Below are 17261 nucleotides of genomic sequence, written 5' to 3' on the forward strand. Positions count from 1 at the left end.
AGCAGACGATGCCTCAGCGGCTGACCTGGCTTTGTGGGTTATTCATGAAGGGGGTTTTCACCAACCTCTCTAAGAGTAGGTGCCTCAGCTTTGTCAGCCCATTGAGGGTTTGGCAGGATGCCCTGTTCCTCCCTCCGCCCCAAATGGGCAACATCTGTCTGAGCTTGGTGGTCTTCCCCAGTCCTCACCCTACCCATGTGTTTGCTCTTTTTCCTCCTCCTCACATGTTCTGTTTGACTTGGCATTTTCCTGTGGTTCTGTTGCCCGTCCATGTCACTAATCATTTCTGGGTATTGTTGGATGGGGTGCTTCTGGTAAGTGGTGGTGGTGGGGGGTGGGGGGAGTGGTATGTCCCCATTCACACTTTCTGTCTTTGGGGGCTTTTGGCTCCTCCCTGAACAGGACACCTTATCTTCATTCTTTCATTGCTCCCCTTTTCTTCTTCCTTGTTCTTTCTCTCAGCTTTATTGACATTCGGTACATCTTGAGGTTTTCTTTCCATGGGTTTCACACACTAGACCTTTCTTTCTTATGTAATTATGTAATTTTGTTGACTTACCTAATCCAGCTAAGTGGGACTGATGACCTCTTAGTTTATTCCCTTTAATCATTAAACCAACCAACCACCTGTATCCTTGTTTGTCACTGTCAATGCCACCTCCCTGCACACTGATATCTCCCACAGCCATGTTTTATAGTAGTAAATCTCCCACTGTCTTGCCCACCCCAAACCCACTACCTCGTTCCTTATACATTGACCAGTTAAGATATATCCTTAACTACAACTAATCCTTTGAGGGGAAATTTTCCATGGCTCCACCAAAATCTCCATCCATTTGGAGCTCATCAACCATCAACAGTACCTCCAGTGCAATAGCTGTGATTTCTTTCTCACTTAGCAGTGTCTCTTCCATACAGTGAAGCCACCTGCACACTGCCTTAATGAGTAGTCTTGTTCCCAGTATGCTCAAGGTCTCACTGAGACCTGCACAGACAAGCTTTTGTCCTTCAAATCTAGTCCATAAACATATTTTGTGTGCCGTGTCCACAGATGTTTCTAATGATCCAGATACACCACCAACCACTGCACAGAACCATCCTTCCATTACCTGATGTCACTCAGGTTGGAACAACTTAACCACATCCCCTGCCAGAGCATTGTCTACGTTTCATCATACTCTGAAATGTGGAAAATTCTTCCAACCTCTCCCAAAGCAGCATTCTCCCACCCACTTAATCTAAATACATCCTGGTCCACTGTTATGCCACAGCTAAGCCCAATCAAATGACTTATGAGTTGCCAAAGCCAGTTGCCATGGGCAAGTCGTATCCACCACCACCACCACCACCCATAGCTATCTTTTCCCTACAGTGTGCAGAAGTCACTGCTCCATACATGTGACAATTCTTTCTTTGTATCACAGAACAATGGCTGGATGGGGACTGGAACTCCACCATTGAATGTTCAAGATGTGGAGATAGATAGCCGGAACTGATGAGTCGTGGTGTGCAGGAATGGCATGGTTAAAGTGTATCAAAAACCACACAAGGTGATGCTCACCAAGAGGTTACCAATCAGATAAACAGAGGATGTTAACATGGACTACATCAGCCATTCTCTCTCTCATATGAACAATACAGCAGCTAACTGTCTCGTTACGTGCATCTGTTAGTTTGCGTACCCACCCATCAGACAACCTATACTTTGGAGCAATATATGACCCTATTGTTGTAATGCATCAAAGTGGATTGAGAAATATTACAAAGACATTTGAAACACCATCAAACATAGTTCCTAACCATTGCCGTAAGCTGTGTATGACAGCTTTGTGGTTGCGAATCAGGATGATTGTCCACTGTTTTCAGTATCTCTATAACTACTTCCAACTGGTTTCATATATCAGTTCACAGATCGAATGAAGCAAGGGCTTATCATCTCCAATGCAAATATACAAAGTAAAGTACCTTCTGATTGAGGGCAGCAAAAGTACACTGTGCAACAAGATTAAAGGGCCACTGTTTTGAAGTCTAGTCATTTTTTCCACCATTGTGATACAGAAGTACAAAATTTGACTTGAAAGTGCCTCCTACCTTCCTCTGCAGTGATGCAAAAACGTTGTGCCCTGTAACATTACCCTCGGGTGAAACTTCAAACAGTAAGGTATCCATACATGTGAAAAAATGGCCAGAGCTCACAATTTTCTGTGAGATGTAATTTGGTTAATGGTTTCTCATTGGCACCAAATTTCATTACTATTCTCCCAAGATCACACAGAGGGAAGGTCTTTACACCTCCTCTTATCCATGTCTCACCCCTTCTCCTGATGCTTCTGCACTGACCAGGGAGGGGGTGGGGATCAGAAAAACGGTGCACAGTGTTAAAATCATGCCATTTTCTTATGGGAGACTGAGGAAAACATTTCGAACATAGCACTGCTCAGAACTGACACAAAAAGGCTCAGGATGTGTCATAAAGGGCATGAATCAAACCATCCCATTCCTTGGGGTGTTCATTTTCACACATTTTGTGTCCAAAATTGACAGTTTGCAGTTTGATGTCAACAGGATGACATTCTTGACAACATTTGACACTGCTGACAAACCCTCCCCCCATCCCAGATGATTCAATCCTTTTCTAAGGACTGCACAGGGCTGCAACCCCATTGAATGCGATATGACACCTTGAATGTGTAGGGTGGCCATAGTTTTTTTCTCACTGTACAAGGTGGAACCATTAGGGTCCATTCAGAACCATTCAATAAATCTGAACATGATATGAAGCAGGAAAGTTTATCTGTGCCTTTTCATCCTTCTTTTTTCATATCACCCTCCTGTGGGTTGTGGGTGGGGAGGTGAGGGGATTATGAAGTTGACACTATTGACACATGTGTGAATAAAATGCCATGTCTCAGATTTCGTGTGCAGGGATCGGTGGATGGGTGTCTCTCTACAAAGACATTTTTAAAGTGCTCAACAAAGGTGCGCGCAGGTGGCATCAAGAGTGTTGCCGAATGGAGTTTATTAGAGGGACCCTTTGCTGTTGTAGTCACATGTGTATCAATGTCGCACACCCTTGCTGTGCACATGCCACAGGAGGGTGTGAAAAAAGGATATATGGAAAAGCATAAACACCCTCTTCTGCTTTAGGTTATGTCTAAATCCAATCGTATGATTTTGAACAGTTCCCATTGGTTGCATAACTACACTCCAAAGGTGTGAGATCATGTTCAATGGGTTGAAGCCCCATGATGCCCTTAGCGAAGAATTGGATCTCTTGGGGAAGGGGCTGGGAAAGCAGCAGAGTCAAAAGTTGTCAAGAACATCGTACTGTTGCGCACTGCAGATGCAGACTCGTTTTCTGCTGTGAAATATGTGAACAGAAATGCTTTGAGGGGAGGGATGGATTCAGTCATGTCCTGTAACACATCTTTAGGCCTTTTCGTCTCAGCTCTGAGCAGTGGTGTATCCAGAATGTTTTCCTGGCCACCCATAAGAAAAGTGCACATTTTTAATGCTGGATGTCACTGTTCTGACACATGTCACAGAGGTGTCAGGAGGAGGAGTGGAGATGTGGGTAAGGGGAGGTGTGACAACCTCCCCGTAGTGTGACACATCCCCTGACACCATTAAGCCACGATACGCATCATATAAGCTTCTGAGCTCTGGCTTTCTTTTAGTACATGCGGGTGATGTTGCAGGGTACCATGTTTTGCAACAGTACGGAGGAATGCTGTAGTGATGTTCAGGCCAAATTTCGAACTTCTGTGTCACAATGGGAGAAAATCATGGGATTTCAAAAAAGTGGTTCTTTAATTTTGTTACACTGTGTACTTGTCTATGTAGGTTTTTGGCTACATTTCAATTGTGGCTACAGATATATAAAAAGTTATTGGTAATGAGAACTGCTGCTGCACCAGTCTGTTGCTCCCTCCTATATCAGGCAGTTCATGTTGTTGATGCAGTAACTATAGAAGAGAGGTTCAAATAGGGAAGCTGAAATGTAGTTTTTTGTAAAAGGGCGTTTTGTTGCTGTGTAATTGTTTCATTAGTAATTATAAAAAGATATATGTACATGTGAGAACATAAGATTTATGTGACCAGAGCCAGTAAGCTACAATTCCTACATAAAACACAAACCAGAATCTCCAATAACTGTGACAAAATGTACGAAATACTGGAAGCATCTGAATAGTTATTCACTCTGCTGAGGATATTGTAGTGAAACAACAGACCTGCAAATCCAGCTTAATTTACTAATTCAAATTTTACATTTTACAGATGTCCAGTGTTTACAAGAGGTACTCCAGGATCCAACAAAAACTCTTAAACCAGATTGTCAGGAGATGTTGACAAAAAGAATAGAGATGTTCAGGAATGCTGCCTTGGTATGTTACTAATACTTGTATATCTGTGTCTATGCAATCTGTGCATAAAAACAAAAAAAAATCACTTGAGAAAACTAAAACTATGAGGTAGGACAAAAAATTTAGTACTGCTGATATCTATGCTACTATATAAACACAAGTTGTTGTGTAACGTTATTACCAAAGATCTCAAAAAGTTCTTGGCTAGTATACTTCAAATTTTTACACGTTACTAATATAGTATAACAGGGAGACATTGTTACCAAAACATCTTGAGAAGTTATTGATCATCTTGCTTCAAATCTTTACATGATACTTTAATAAATTTAAGATGGGCACAGGTTATATATATTTCTATAAACAACAAAGATGCTGTAACTTACTAAACGAGAAAGTGCTGGTATGTTGATAGACACAATAAAAAACACACAAATTTCAAGCTTTCGCAACCTGAGGTTGCTTCATCAGGAAAGAGGGAAGGAGGGGGAAAGCCACAGGGTGATCCTCATTACCAACAAACACTGTGTGCCTGTGTCCGTTCATGCGAATGGACAATTTGTTGCTGGTCATTCCCACATAGAAGGCTTCACAGTGTAGACATGTCAGGGAATTTACACCATTAGACAAATTTTATTTAAAACTATGCAAAATACTGTCACTGAAGCTACTGTCCTCAGTGATGTAGCAGAAGGAGACATCCCGCAACCCCGTATACAAATGATTCCTTCTGATTTACTCAAACATTTTAAGCGACTTCAATTCCCAGTCAAGGCTTTGTTGGCAATAACAATAAACAAGGCTCAAGGTCAGATAGAGAGGGGAAGAGGACATGGACAGAGAGAGGGGGAGGAGGTGGCGGAGAGAGGGGGGGAGGAAGGAGATTAGGATTTCCCATAGATGTTTAGCAGTTTCGAAGCATTGTCAGGACCACTGATACTCGTGTAAAAGTATGCAACACTGTCATAGCTTTCAGAACAATTAGTTTCTTCCTCAGGGTAGTGAGAGGGGTAGGTTGGGAAAGATTAAAAAAAGAGGGCCAGAGCACTCTGATCACTGAATGAGAGGATCCCACCAAAGTATAGGCAATTTTTGTTTATACATTTAACAGAAGTCACAAGTGCCAGAAAATAAGCATAAACATGAGTAAAACACACTGATACAACATGAAATAAATTCTTAGGTTAGAAAAATTCGATTGCTAACTCTTTAATGAGAATCCCCTACGGTGTAATTTCTAGTAGTAGTAATCAGTGTGTGAAAGACCTTCCTAAGAGATCAGAACAGTGAGAATTTTTTTTAAACAGCAGGGGCATGTAAACATACTAAAGTCTAGAATGATGACCAGCATATTGTTATTTAAGATGTTAGGCTGTTTGTCATCTAGCTGAGAACGCGATATCTTCCTATACATTTTACTTTTGTTTTCGTTGTCTGTCCAGTCTGTGTTTGGGTTTGTTAACTACCGGAAATCGCATGACCATTATATTGCAGTAATTTTTATTTGATACTTTGGCTGGATACCCTTTCTGTTTCTACAAATGTGAAGTAGCCTAATAGTAAATACAAGGGCTATCTAGAAAGTAACAGACTTAATGTTTTTTCATATTGTTAATTTTTTATTATTGTAACAGGTTTGTCAGTAGCATCTGTAGAAATGTGCCACTTGAAATTGGATTTTGGGAACCCACCTAGAACAAAAATTGTGGTAATCAAACTTGTTCACTACAATTTCATGCACCAAACTCCATGAAATTTTTGGGAAAATGTGAAAGTTCCATAATTGCGAAATAAGGATTTTCAGGAATTCTGTCTTTGATTTTCATCACTAGTTCATCAGTCATTGTGATAGTCCTACCTTTCTGGTCCCCACTGTGAACATTGGTAGGGCCATTTTAAAATCAGTGCACAATTGGCTCACTCAGTTTTCACTCATTATTTCTTTTCCATACACATCACAAAAGTCACAATAAAGTTCAGTTGGTTTGCAGTTTTTTGCCAACAAAAGCCTAGTCACAGAATGCGCCTCATACGTGGTGGGATTTTCTATTGCAGTGCACATTTTAACACATCACAGAAAGCAAAGTAGCAGACACAGACCACATGCTACCACGGCTGGATGCGTGCTGATTTTAGAAACATTATGGCATCAAGATGGCAGATGCAGCCCCACCCACTACCACAATATATCAAAATGTCTGTTACTTTCTGGATAGTCCTCGTAGTTTGTGAACTGTGTAAACTACATTCTGTATGTGTTCTTATTTTAACTGTTTGTATGTTATTTACTTGAGATGGAAATGAGAAACCAGCATGGCATTTGACAAGTGTAAAAAACCACCTAAATATTATGCTCAGTCTGGCTAGTGTACCATACCATCAGTGATCAGTAATCAAGCATATGCATTCAGTACAGTTCTGTCTCACTTCCTCGTCACAAGTAATCACACCCTGTGTTAAGCTATGTGAACTTCACTTGCCTTTTCAGATGTGAGGGTTTTAGCACTGAAACTATTTTTATTTTTCAATGTAACCTCCTTGTAGATTAATGCACTTGGTCTAACAATTTTCCAGTGCATTGATCCCATCTTGAAAATGAGTTTCCTCCAGGCCTGCAAAATTGTTGTCAACTCCGGCTATCAGTTCTTCGTTTGAAACGAATCTTCGTCCACCAAGAAAAATTTTCAGTTTTGTGAAAAAATGGATGTCTGATGGAGCCATATCAGGTGAATAAGGCAGCTGTGGCAACAATTCATACCTCAGTTCATGTAATTTTGCTATGGTGACGGCACGTGTATGCGGGTGCACATTGTCTTGATGGAAGATAACTTTCTTCATGCTAAACCTGGCCTTTTTTCGTGTATCTTTTGTTGGAATTTGTCCAGGAGGTTAGCATAGTATTCTCCAGTAATTGTTTACCCAGTGGGGACATAATCTACAAACAGAATCCCCTTCGTATCCCCGAACATTGGTGCCATGACCTTTCCTGCTGAAGGAATTGTCTTTGCTTTCTTTGGTGGCAGAAAATCAGCATGTTTCCACTGCTTTGACTGTTGTTTTGTCTCTTGGACATAGTAGTGCATCCAAGTTTCATCTGTGGTCACAAACTGGCACAAAAAATCTTGGTCGTTTCTCCTAAAACGGGCCAAACATTGTTCCGATATGTCCAGTGTCAAGAGTCATGGCACCCATCTTGCAGATAATTTTTTCATTTCTAATTCTTCACTTAAAATGTGATATACACCTTTAGATGACATCTGGCAAGCATGAGCAATTTCACACACTTTCAGCCGGCAATCATCCATGACCATTTTGTGCAGTTTTGCATTGATTTCTGGAGTAGTGACACATCTTGGCTGACCACTGCGTGGATCATCATCTAAGCTGCCCTGACCAAATTTAAATTTAAATTCATTTGTCCACTTGGCAACAGTTGTAATGAAGGAGCAGAGCCCCCAGTGTATTCTGGAAATCGGCATGAATGTCATTTGCTTTCATACATTTCTTTATGAAGTCACTACGCGGGAACAACAACAGAGCCACAACACCACCACAGCTCTCTTCCAAGAGCACTGACATGGCATGTGTTTACAGACAACAGTCCAATGAGTATCATGTGAACAACTCGTTGCGCTAGTGCTGACCTCTCATTGTGATTCTGAGAACTTTTCAAACCACCCTCATGTAATGCGACATTCACTGTTCTCTTGAGGAAGAAGATTTAATTGTTAATGGCTCTAACCAAGCATAGTTTCCACTTCCACAAATCATTACAGTAACAGTGTGGGAATCGTTTATGTACCAAAGCCACACGATTTTCTTGGAAATGTGCATTGTAACCTGCAAGGAGTACAAAATGCTTATGAGAAAATCAGCCATGCTGCTGATACATCCAGTATAAATGTAGTAAACCAGTATCACTATTGTTATCTTTCAGCTACAGTTACAAAATTTCTGAAAATACTTTATGAATATGTAAAATTGCAAGTTGACAATATATGAGATTCACTAAAAAGCTGTAGATTTGCCCATCAGTGATGGGGCTGTGGGGTGGGAGGGGGGGGGGGGGTGTTAGTAACATAGAGTATTTGCAGAATTTATCAGACAGAACTATGCCATAAGAAATGTGTGTGTGTGTGTGTGTGTGTGTGTGTGTGTGTGTGTGTGTGTACTGCCACTGGGTGGTCCACCTTGCTTTTGGCAACAGTATGGCAGTGGCCATTCATTCTGGTTGACAGCTTGTTGGTTGCCGTACCAATGTAAAATGCTGTGCAGTGGTTGCAGCAGAGCTGGTATATAACATGGCTGCTTTCAAAGGTGGTCCATCCTCTGATGGCATAGGATAAGTCTGTAACAGGACTGGAGTATGAGGTGCTGGGTTGGTGGATGGAACAGGTCTTGCATCTGGGTCTTCCACAAGGATATGATCCCTGTAGCAGGGGACGGGGATGGGACTGGCATAGGGATAGACTAGGATGTTGTGGAGGTTGGGTGGGTGTCGGAACACTACTTTGGGAGGGGATGGAAGCATCTTGGGTAGGATGTACCTCATTTCAGGGCATGATGATCCCTGTGGCAGGGGATCAGGGATGGGAGTAGCACAAGGACGGACTAGAATGTTGTGAAGGTTGGGTGGGCGGCAGAACACTACTTTGGGAGGGGATGGAAGTATCTTGGTTAGGGTGTCCCTCATTTCAGGGCATGATGATAGGTAGTCAAAGCCCTGACAAAGGACGTGGTTCAGTTGTTCCAGTCCTGGGTGGTATTGGGTGACAAGGGGGAGTGCTTCTTTGTCGTTGATTCGTGGGAGGGATCTGAGGTTCAGGTGTGTCTGGGGATGTGACACAGGAGATCTGTTTGTGTATTATGTCTGGGGGTCATTGCCTGTCTGTGAAGGCCTTTGTGACGCCTTCAGCATATTGGGCTAGGTAGTTCTCATCACTGCAGATGCATCTGCTATGGGTGGCCAGGCTGTATGGGAGGGGTTTTTTAGGGTGGAAGGGGTGGCAGCCGTTAAAGTACAGGTAGTGTTGGTGGCTTTGATGTAGACTGAGGTGTGGATGGAGCCATCTGAGAGGAGGAAATCAACATCTAAGAAGGTGTCACAATGGGTGGAGGAGGACCAGATGAAGTGTGTGGGAGATAAGGTGTTGAGACTGTGGAGGAATGGGGATAAGGTGTCCTGGCCTTGGGTCTAGATTATAAAGATGTCATCAGTAAACATGAACCAGACCAGGGGTTTGGGGAAGCTAAGAATGTTTCCTCTAGGTGTCCCATGAAGAGGATGACACAACAGGGCGGCATGCAGGTCCCATGGCTGTGCCACGAATTTGTTTGTGTGCCTTCCCTTCAAAGATGTAGTAGTTATGGGTTAGGATTTAATTGGTTAGGTGTATGAGGAATGAAGTGGTGTGTTTGGAATCCGCAGGGTGTTGGGAGAGCTAGTGTTCAATTGTGGCAAGACTGGGGCAAGAGGGATGTTGGTGAATAAGGAGGTAGCATGTACAGTGACGAGTAGGGACCTGGAAGGTAAGGGTGTGGGAGTGGCAGAGAACCAGTGCAGGAAGTGATTGGTATCTGTAATGTGGGAGGCTATGTTTTAGACAATTGGTTGCAGGTGTCAGTCAATAAGGGCTGACATTATTAGGTGGGGGCACTGTAACTAGTCACAATGGTGTTCCACCGCCCATCCAACCTCCATAACATCCCATAGCACCCCTATGACCCTCCCATGCCACAGGGATCATACCCTTGCAGAAAAGACGTGCCCTATTCACCCACCCAGCACCACCTACTCCAGTCCCGTCATAGGCTTAACCTACTCCATCAGAGGCGGGGCCACCTGTGAAAGCAACCATGTTATATACCAGCTCTGCTGCAACCACTGCACAGCATTTGTCATTGGTATGACATCCAACCAGCTATCAAGCATAATGAGTAGCCACTGCCAAAGTGTTGCCAGAAGCAGGGTGAACCACCCTGTGGCACAAAATGCAGCAGAGCACTAAATGCGAGATTTCAATGGCTACATCCAACTTTTGCCGTCTGGATCCTCCCCACCAGAACTAGCTTTTCTGAGCTGCTCAGATGGGAGCTATCCTTGCATCACATCCTGTGCTCCTGTAACCTCCCTGTCCTAAACATAAGGTAACTCGCTGTCCTCCAACCCCCACCCATTAGTGTGTGTGTGTACACACCATTCACCATCCCAATACCCCCACCTAATACGTGCCAAGTAGTTTTGTGCTGCCATCTCATACCCTAATCTGTGAAATCACATGTACAGCCATCTGCCACCTGCCCCCTCTACTTGCACTCCTAGCTAGCCCACAGACTGCTCCCACTCTCCCATGAACTGCTACACACTGCCCCACAATCCCCTCCCTGCCTCCTACCACTTGCATCCTTCACCCCACCCCGTCCCACCCTGCACCACCACTTCACTCCACTACACTCACAGTGGGCCAGGAAAGAGCTGGCAGTCAACTGAGCAGAATGCAGGGAGACAGGCACGTGTGTGTGTGTGTGTGTGTGTGTGTGTGTGTGTGTGTGTGTGGTTTTTTTCCTCCTACAAACTTGAGAAGGGAAATTTTATTCCGAAAGCAAGCAAAGCATGTATCTTTTGTTCGTGTACCTGTCAATGGCACAGCACTTCTGCCTTTTGGTGAGTCGTCTCCTTTGTTCCTAAATAATACAATTTTACTGAAACATCTGAAGATTTCTCTGCATTACAGAGAAGAAAACTGTGTGTACCTTCTATTTTAAGACATTAGGTGCATCAATTGTATATTCCAAATCAATATTGGACTCTTCTGGTAAGGAACTACTTTCTCTGTATTATCTATGTCACCTGTTCATGAAGTAATCCAGAGCTCATAATAAAAGTAGTGAGCCTATTTGTTCACTTAAAGAATCCTAAGTGCTTCATAACGTTTTAATTTACAACCCCACTCCTGAAGCAAAGTCCGTGTAGATTTCTGTGATAGTGCCAAATGGAGTCTTAAAAGTTAGTGAATGTTTTCTTTTTTCTCTCATGGTTTTCCAGATCTAGAAGTACTGCTGTCTGCTCACTTAGTGGAATGTTTATTTTTGTTTTACTTTTTTATTGTTGAGAACATTACTATCAGCTTTTTGTCTTTTTAACTGAAAATCAACAATACAAATATCTTGTTCTTGTAGAAATGTGTTCCTATCCAAAAGCCAAATACTGCTGGAAGTAGAATTTTTACAGCCTCCAGAAGATTTCTTATTTAAAGTTACTATGTGACTATCAATTCACAGTTTCTTTTCACCGTTCCAGGTAGTGGCACCAGAAACTATTGAAGAGTTGTATGCAACAGTTTCACGATCACCTTCAAAAACTTATTTCATGATTGTGGCCCTGACAATGATTGGTGTTATCTTCATAATGGGTCTCTCATGTGGACGTCTCACACGAAGAACTCTGTTAATGAAAAATAAGTAGTGCATTGTGTAACAGTGAATATTGTGTATGTATATATATATCCTGTATATGTGAATTGTTTATAAATGACTGAAGACAATTTGTTTTGTAAGCGATAATGTACATATGGATGAATGTTTGGCACGGCTGAATTTTTAGTTGTTACTGTGTGTCCTGTTCCATGAACTAAATAAGACATATCAGAAGAACATTTTTGACATTGGAACTAAATCAGGTTTAAACTGTTGTTCTTTCTTACAAACATTTTTTTCTTTTTGTATGCTGTAAAATTAGTATATTATTTGCATTTAGAACTTTTAATTTTCCTGTTGTAATGAATGGAGAAAATAACACCATAAGCCACTACACCAGTAGTTTGTATGCTGCAAGAAATGATGTGGACTTTTAAACGTGTTGTATCTTACTGTAATTAAGTCATTTGTCAGTGCCATGTCTGTGTTATGGTTTCCAGTCAGTAATATGCTTACAACGAATACAGATTTTGGGTTATGAGGGTGTTAACAGGACATTTAAGAACTTGTTTCTAGAGGTAGATAATTAGAAGCTACATTAAATAGTGGTGTCAGAAGGAAAGCCACTTCAGGACAAAATAGAAGTGTGTCCCATTATGTTTTGTCTCGTGCTGTTTTCGATTCTTGAAGCAAATTGTTGTACTACTTTGTATCTTTAAGGTTTTACACCAATTTGCTTCTTGGAAAGTAAGTTAAATTCAGAGTTTTGCCATAATTTCCTATACTATTCCAAATTTAAACTGAACAGAGCTGGCACATTCTTTGTATAAAATTTCTGTATTACTTTGCAATTTTTAAGATATCATCAGATTGTTATGTAGCTTTCCTCTGTTATGGATAATCTGGTAAACATTGTTTTTCAAATTAAAACAATAGAACCAAGGGGTACATGTAGTGAAAATTATTTAATACTTTTGTGTAAGTTTTGGTAAATTTAATGCTCAACAGGTATAATTTCATTGCAAGTCTGCACCAGTTTTCTTGCTATTCTGTACAATGAGAAAGTTTACAGAATAACCACAGTAGCAAAGACACGATAAGTGCTTTTTTGTGTTATGGTGTTACTGCTCACACAACAAAAAAAGTCTTCTGTATTATAAAAAATAATAAGGCAATCATTTGAAAATCAGCTAAATTACAGAGGAACTGTATCCCAGACAGTGTAAACAGCAAATTTTGTGTAAATTTCTGTTGTCCCATTACTGCTTTTTTTTCTAATTTAAATATATTTTGATGATATATATGTTAGTTTTATAATTTTCATGTTAATGACAAAGAATGTTTACACCAAAATTATTAAATATTATCAGATTTTTGTATTTCCAGCTAATATTGCTCATAGGTAAGAACAGTGTGTATCCTTCATGTGTCTTTTACATATATATATCATGTTTTGGGATACTTTGAGGGGCTTTGACTCACAAGAAAACTTTCACCTTGAATTGGATTAAAGTGAGTAAAAGTATTGATTAAAATGAATAAAAGGTCTTAAATTGGATTAAAATGATTAAAAGTATCCATTAAAATGAATAAAACATCTTGCATTATCAATCTTCTGGTAGGAATGTCAATATTTCTAAGATAATACCAGGTACAGAATAAGAAGAATCATATTTAGAATCAGTTAGTCTGTATTCAAACCTTGGTCCTTAAGCACTGTCTTTCATACACAAATATGTAATTTTTTGTTTTTCATTGCAGAATCAATTTTGAAATTATGTTCCTCTCCTTTTCATTAAAGACAAAGGCTTGGTGAATTTGTAAGCTACAAATGCCATCTACTTAATTTTATTGTCTGTATTAACAACCTCTTTGTATTTAGAGTAATGGGTTTCTATACCACTCCTTAATCTGCATGTGACTTTTTGTGGTGTGTGTTATATTTTCCAGATATATTGCAAGTTTCCATGAATTCTGCAACTTAATGTACAGTAAGAATTATAATAAAGGTGAGAAAACTTTCCATTATGATGAAGAAATGTGTGTATTGTGTAATTTATTTGGTGATGTATATAAAAAACACAGTGGAAGTATCAGATAAAATTGAAATGAGATAAATGTTTCTCACTCCATTGACTGATGAACACATGGTGTTGTTCTTTATTTCTGATCAAATGTAGTGTCATCATATCTTCTCTTTCACCTTTCACTGTTTCTGTTTCAATAAACTAGAAGATCTGCTGTTGGTCTTTTATAGCTTTGTATGATGATGAATCAGGTCCACTGATTCCGCACGAATTGTATGGATTGTTATTACCCAACAGTTTTATGAGATGTGAAGTGGAGTGAAATGGGTGTACATTTGCCTACACAGCCTTCTTATTTTGTACATCGCATTTTAGTTGTTAAAATATTGTTCATTATTTGCGTATGCTGTTTTTGTATACAAAAAGTGTACCAACCAATCTCCAGCTGCTGACACACACACACACACACACACACACACACACACACACACACACACACACACACACGTATAAAAAACTAATGTTTGGCAGGGTTCTAGTTCCGTCACTGTGATGCATCTCTAAACCTTCAAATGCTTCAGACTGCATTTACACTGAAATGGCTGAAAAATTTGTTCATTTTAGCCTTGCAACCTTAAGTAATATAACTGCTCCCACATGACATTAAAAACACCATGTGTTACCATTTTAAGTTTTGCAAATGTCCCCTTTTGAGTTTTATTAATATATTTGTTTAACTGTAATTGTACAGTCAGAAAAGAATTGCTTGTATATTGTTTGTACTGCATGTAAATATTGTCACTGATTCTCAGCAATGAGATTCTTTTCCCCTAAATGTATTAGAGATTGAAAGAAGAATTTTTACTGTTTATATTTTTAACACATTTTATAAAGGATTATTTTGTAATGAAAATAAATGATGATTTAAACTATCATTATTTTAAGCAAAAATGTGAATAATATTGTCATTTTAGCAACCATTTTGACACCAGGCATTAAATATATGTATAAGTTTTTAAATGAAAGGCTCTAATTCTGTAGTTCTGTGAAATATTGTCAATGTCCTTGTCATCCCACCATGGGGAGAAATGAATATGAGTTTAGGTATTGTTTAGAGTTTCCTAGAAAGATTTAAAAAGTTCATGTTATCATGTGCTTCTGGAGATGAGTAGCTTCCAACATGCTCATAAAAGATTAGGCATATTTCTCACTTCAGTTGTAATTGGCTATTTTTGATCAATTGACCCACGTAGTCTTTATATTTGATTTGTATTAGTACTAGAACAGAAACTATGCACACTGAAAATGTATGCAGTATTTTCTTCTGTAAAGAAACTGAGGTGCTATTGAAATAAATTCTTTTATATAAAAATTATTATTTTGTTCTGAGTTATGAACGGGAATGTCTTAATACATTATAATTTCGAACTTCTTTCTTTATTTTACTTAGTACCCGATATTCTGATAATGCACTCACTGCATTAGGGCTTCACAAGTGGTTTTCAGGTGACTTATGGCGAGCCTTACCTTATTGAACTTTGGAGAAATGCACACCACTTGTCCTGTTCCACTGTTAATATCCAAAATAGGAAGTGTATGTTGCAGTTTAGCAAGAACCAAGTCTCTCGAGCCAAATATTTGCAGAGCAGGAGAGCTCCATGCCCTCTGGAGTGTTCTAATTGTGCTTCTGGCTAGTGAAGAAAATGATACAGTCATCCATAATGCAACACAGTGTCATAGCAAAGTGGCACTACTGTTGGATAATATAAAATTTTTAAACATGTTCCTACTCTGCTACACACCAGGAAGTCGGTGGCGGCATTGAAGACTAGTGGCCTACCTTAGAGCTCAACCTCATAGATCTTGTAGACTCTATGGCTTGCCTAAAATCCATTAAAAAAAATGATCATTAGTGGTATTGGTTCTCACACCTATTGGGTAGCCAGATATCAAACAAAGTTAAAGACCACCATATTTGGTCATTGTGAATGTCACACTGAAAACTCTCAGATGTTTATTGACATAACTGAGCAAATAAGAGTTGGATCAAACAACATTATGGTTGAATTGGATGTAGTCTCTCTGTTTACAAAAGTCCTCGTGGGAGGTACGCTAAACCTGTTGGTAGACCACTTTTCTCCCGAGATCAAAAGTTGTTTAATCACACTCTGATGACCAATTGTTCTTTGTATGTTAGAAAATTTTATTAAATAATTGATTGATTGGCCATGGATTTCTCCTGTAGTGGCTAACTGCTTTATGTGCTTTATGGAGCAATTCAAGCAATGCAGTTTAAATTTGGCTTCTCTTTCCCTGTCTTCCCTCTAGCCTTTGTTTTACATCATATTTGTGATAAGGCCACAAGGTGTTACTGAAGCTCTTTAGCCGTTTCTGTTGATGGAGAGGACTTAAATCAGGTGGCGGCTCAGCCACTCTCTGCACCACAAGCCGATGCACACCGACTTACACCTCAGTGTACAGTTTCCACCACCCAGGCCACAAGTGTGTGCTTTCTAAAATACACTAGTGTGTGCAAACTTTTGCACAATGTGTCACTAGACACTGAGGCAACGCATCTTTTTCAGCAAATAAGAATTGTTTTCCCTAACAAAGGGAAAATGGTAAGTGCCTATTTCGAGAAGTTATCATTAAGCTAGGTTCACCAAGACGTGTGAAGCATTAATTATCATATGATGCCAAGCTTAGGCGTGCGTCAGGTACTGTCAAGTGTTGTACACACAACAGAGCAATGTGTGAACTCAGTGCAATAGGGCTGCGTAGCGGGTTGCCTATCCAACCTGCGCTTGCCCATCGACAAACTGAGTGGTGCCCTAAGTGGTGCTTTTGGACTGCCAATGATGAACAGATCCCCCTTCCACGTTTTGCTTTTGCTTCACCCCGACACGGGTTGCAACAGGTGACTTGTCTCCCAGACTTGGATCAGTGGGAGACAGCACCTCAAATTTGTTCACGTATCCTAGATCTACCACTAACACACCATTCACTGTCATGTCAATGAGTGATGATAGACCCTGTGCTTTCTGTAGAGGAGATGATATCTACAGGAATGTATTGTACTTGAAGTACGTTAGGTATGTATGGTGCATGTCTCTTGATGGCTTGCCCAGCATGACTACATGTAGCAACTTTCATTTACTTTGCAGCAGTCAGGGCAATTCCTAGCAACTAACTCACCCAATGCATGAGAACAGCAGTGGATCTGCATTGTAACTAGTGGTTTGTTTTGATACTCACTAACAAAATCAAACTTGAAAATTGTGGAAATTTACTATAAATGCAGACAATATACTCTGCTATTATACGGGAAAACTAAATGTAACATTATGTGACAGTTATAGTGGGTTCAGAACAAATTATTATGCCCAGCAGTAGACTTTTTAAGAGCTACATGTACAACGTGACAGTATACTTTCTCTAAACTGGTTATTTATTGGAG

At 40.1% G+C, this 17261-nt stretch overlaps 1 protein-coding gene across 1 annotated transcript in view; it reads left to right on the plus strand.

Annotated features, from left to right (window-relative positions):
* The window catches only part of LOC126235733 (Golgi apparatus protein 1), a 160259-nt gene extending 145951 nt beyond the window's left edge, over positions 1-14308 (plus strand). Inside the window, exons 15-16 of the mRNA XM_049944511.1 lie at positions 4279-4385; positions 11662-14308. Coding sequence (XP_049800468.1) covers positions 4279-4385; positions 11662-11826 — 272 coding nt within the window. The 3' untranslated portion in view covers positions 11827-14308. The remainder of the gene's footprint in view (positions 1-4278; positions 4386-11661) is intronic.
* Positions 14309-17261: the final 2953 nt, after the last annotated feature.

Source organism: Schistocerca nitens, chromosome 2, assembly GCF_023898315.1.
Source record: "Schistocerca nitens isolate TAMUIC-IGC-003100 chromosome 2, iqSchNite1.1, whole genome shotgun sequence".
NCBI classification, from domain to species: Eukaryota; Metazoa; Arthropoda; class Insecta; order Orthoptera; family Acrididae; genus Schistocerca; species Schistocerca nitens.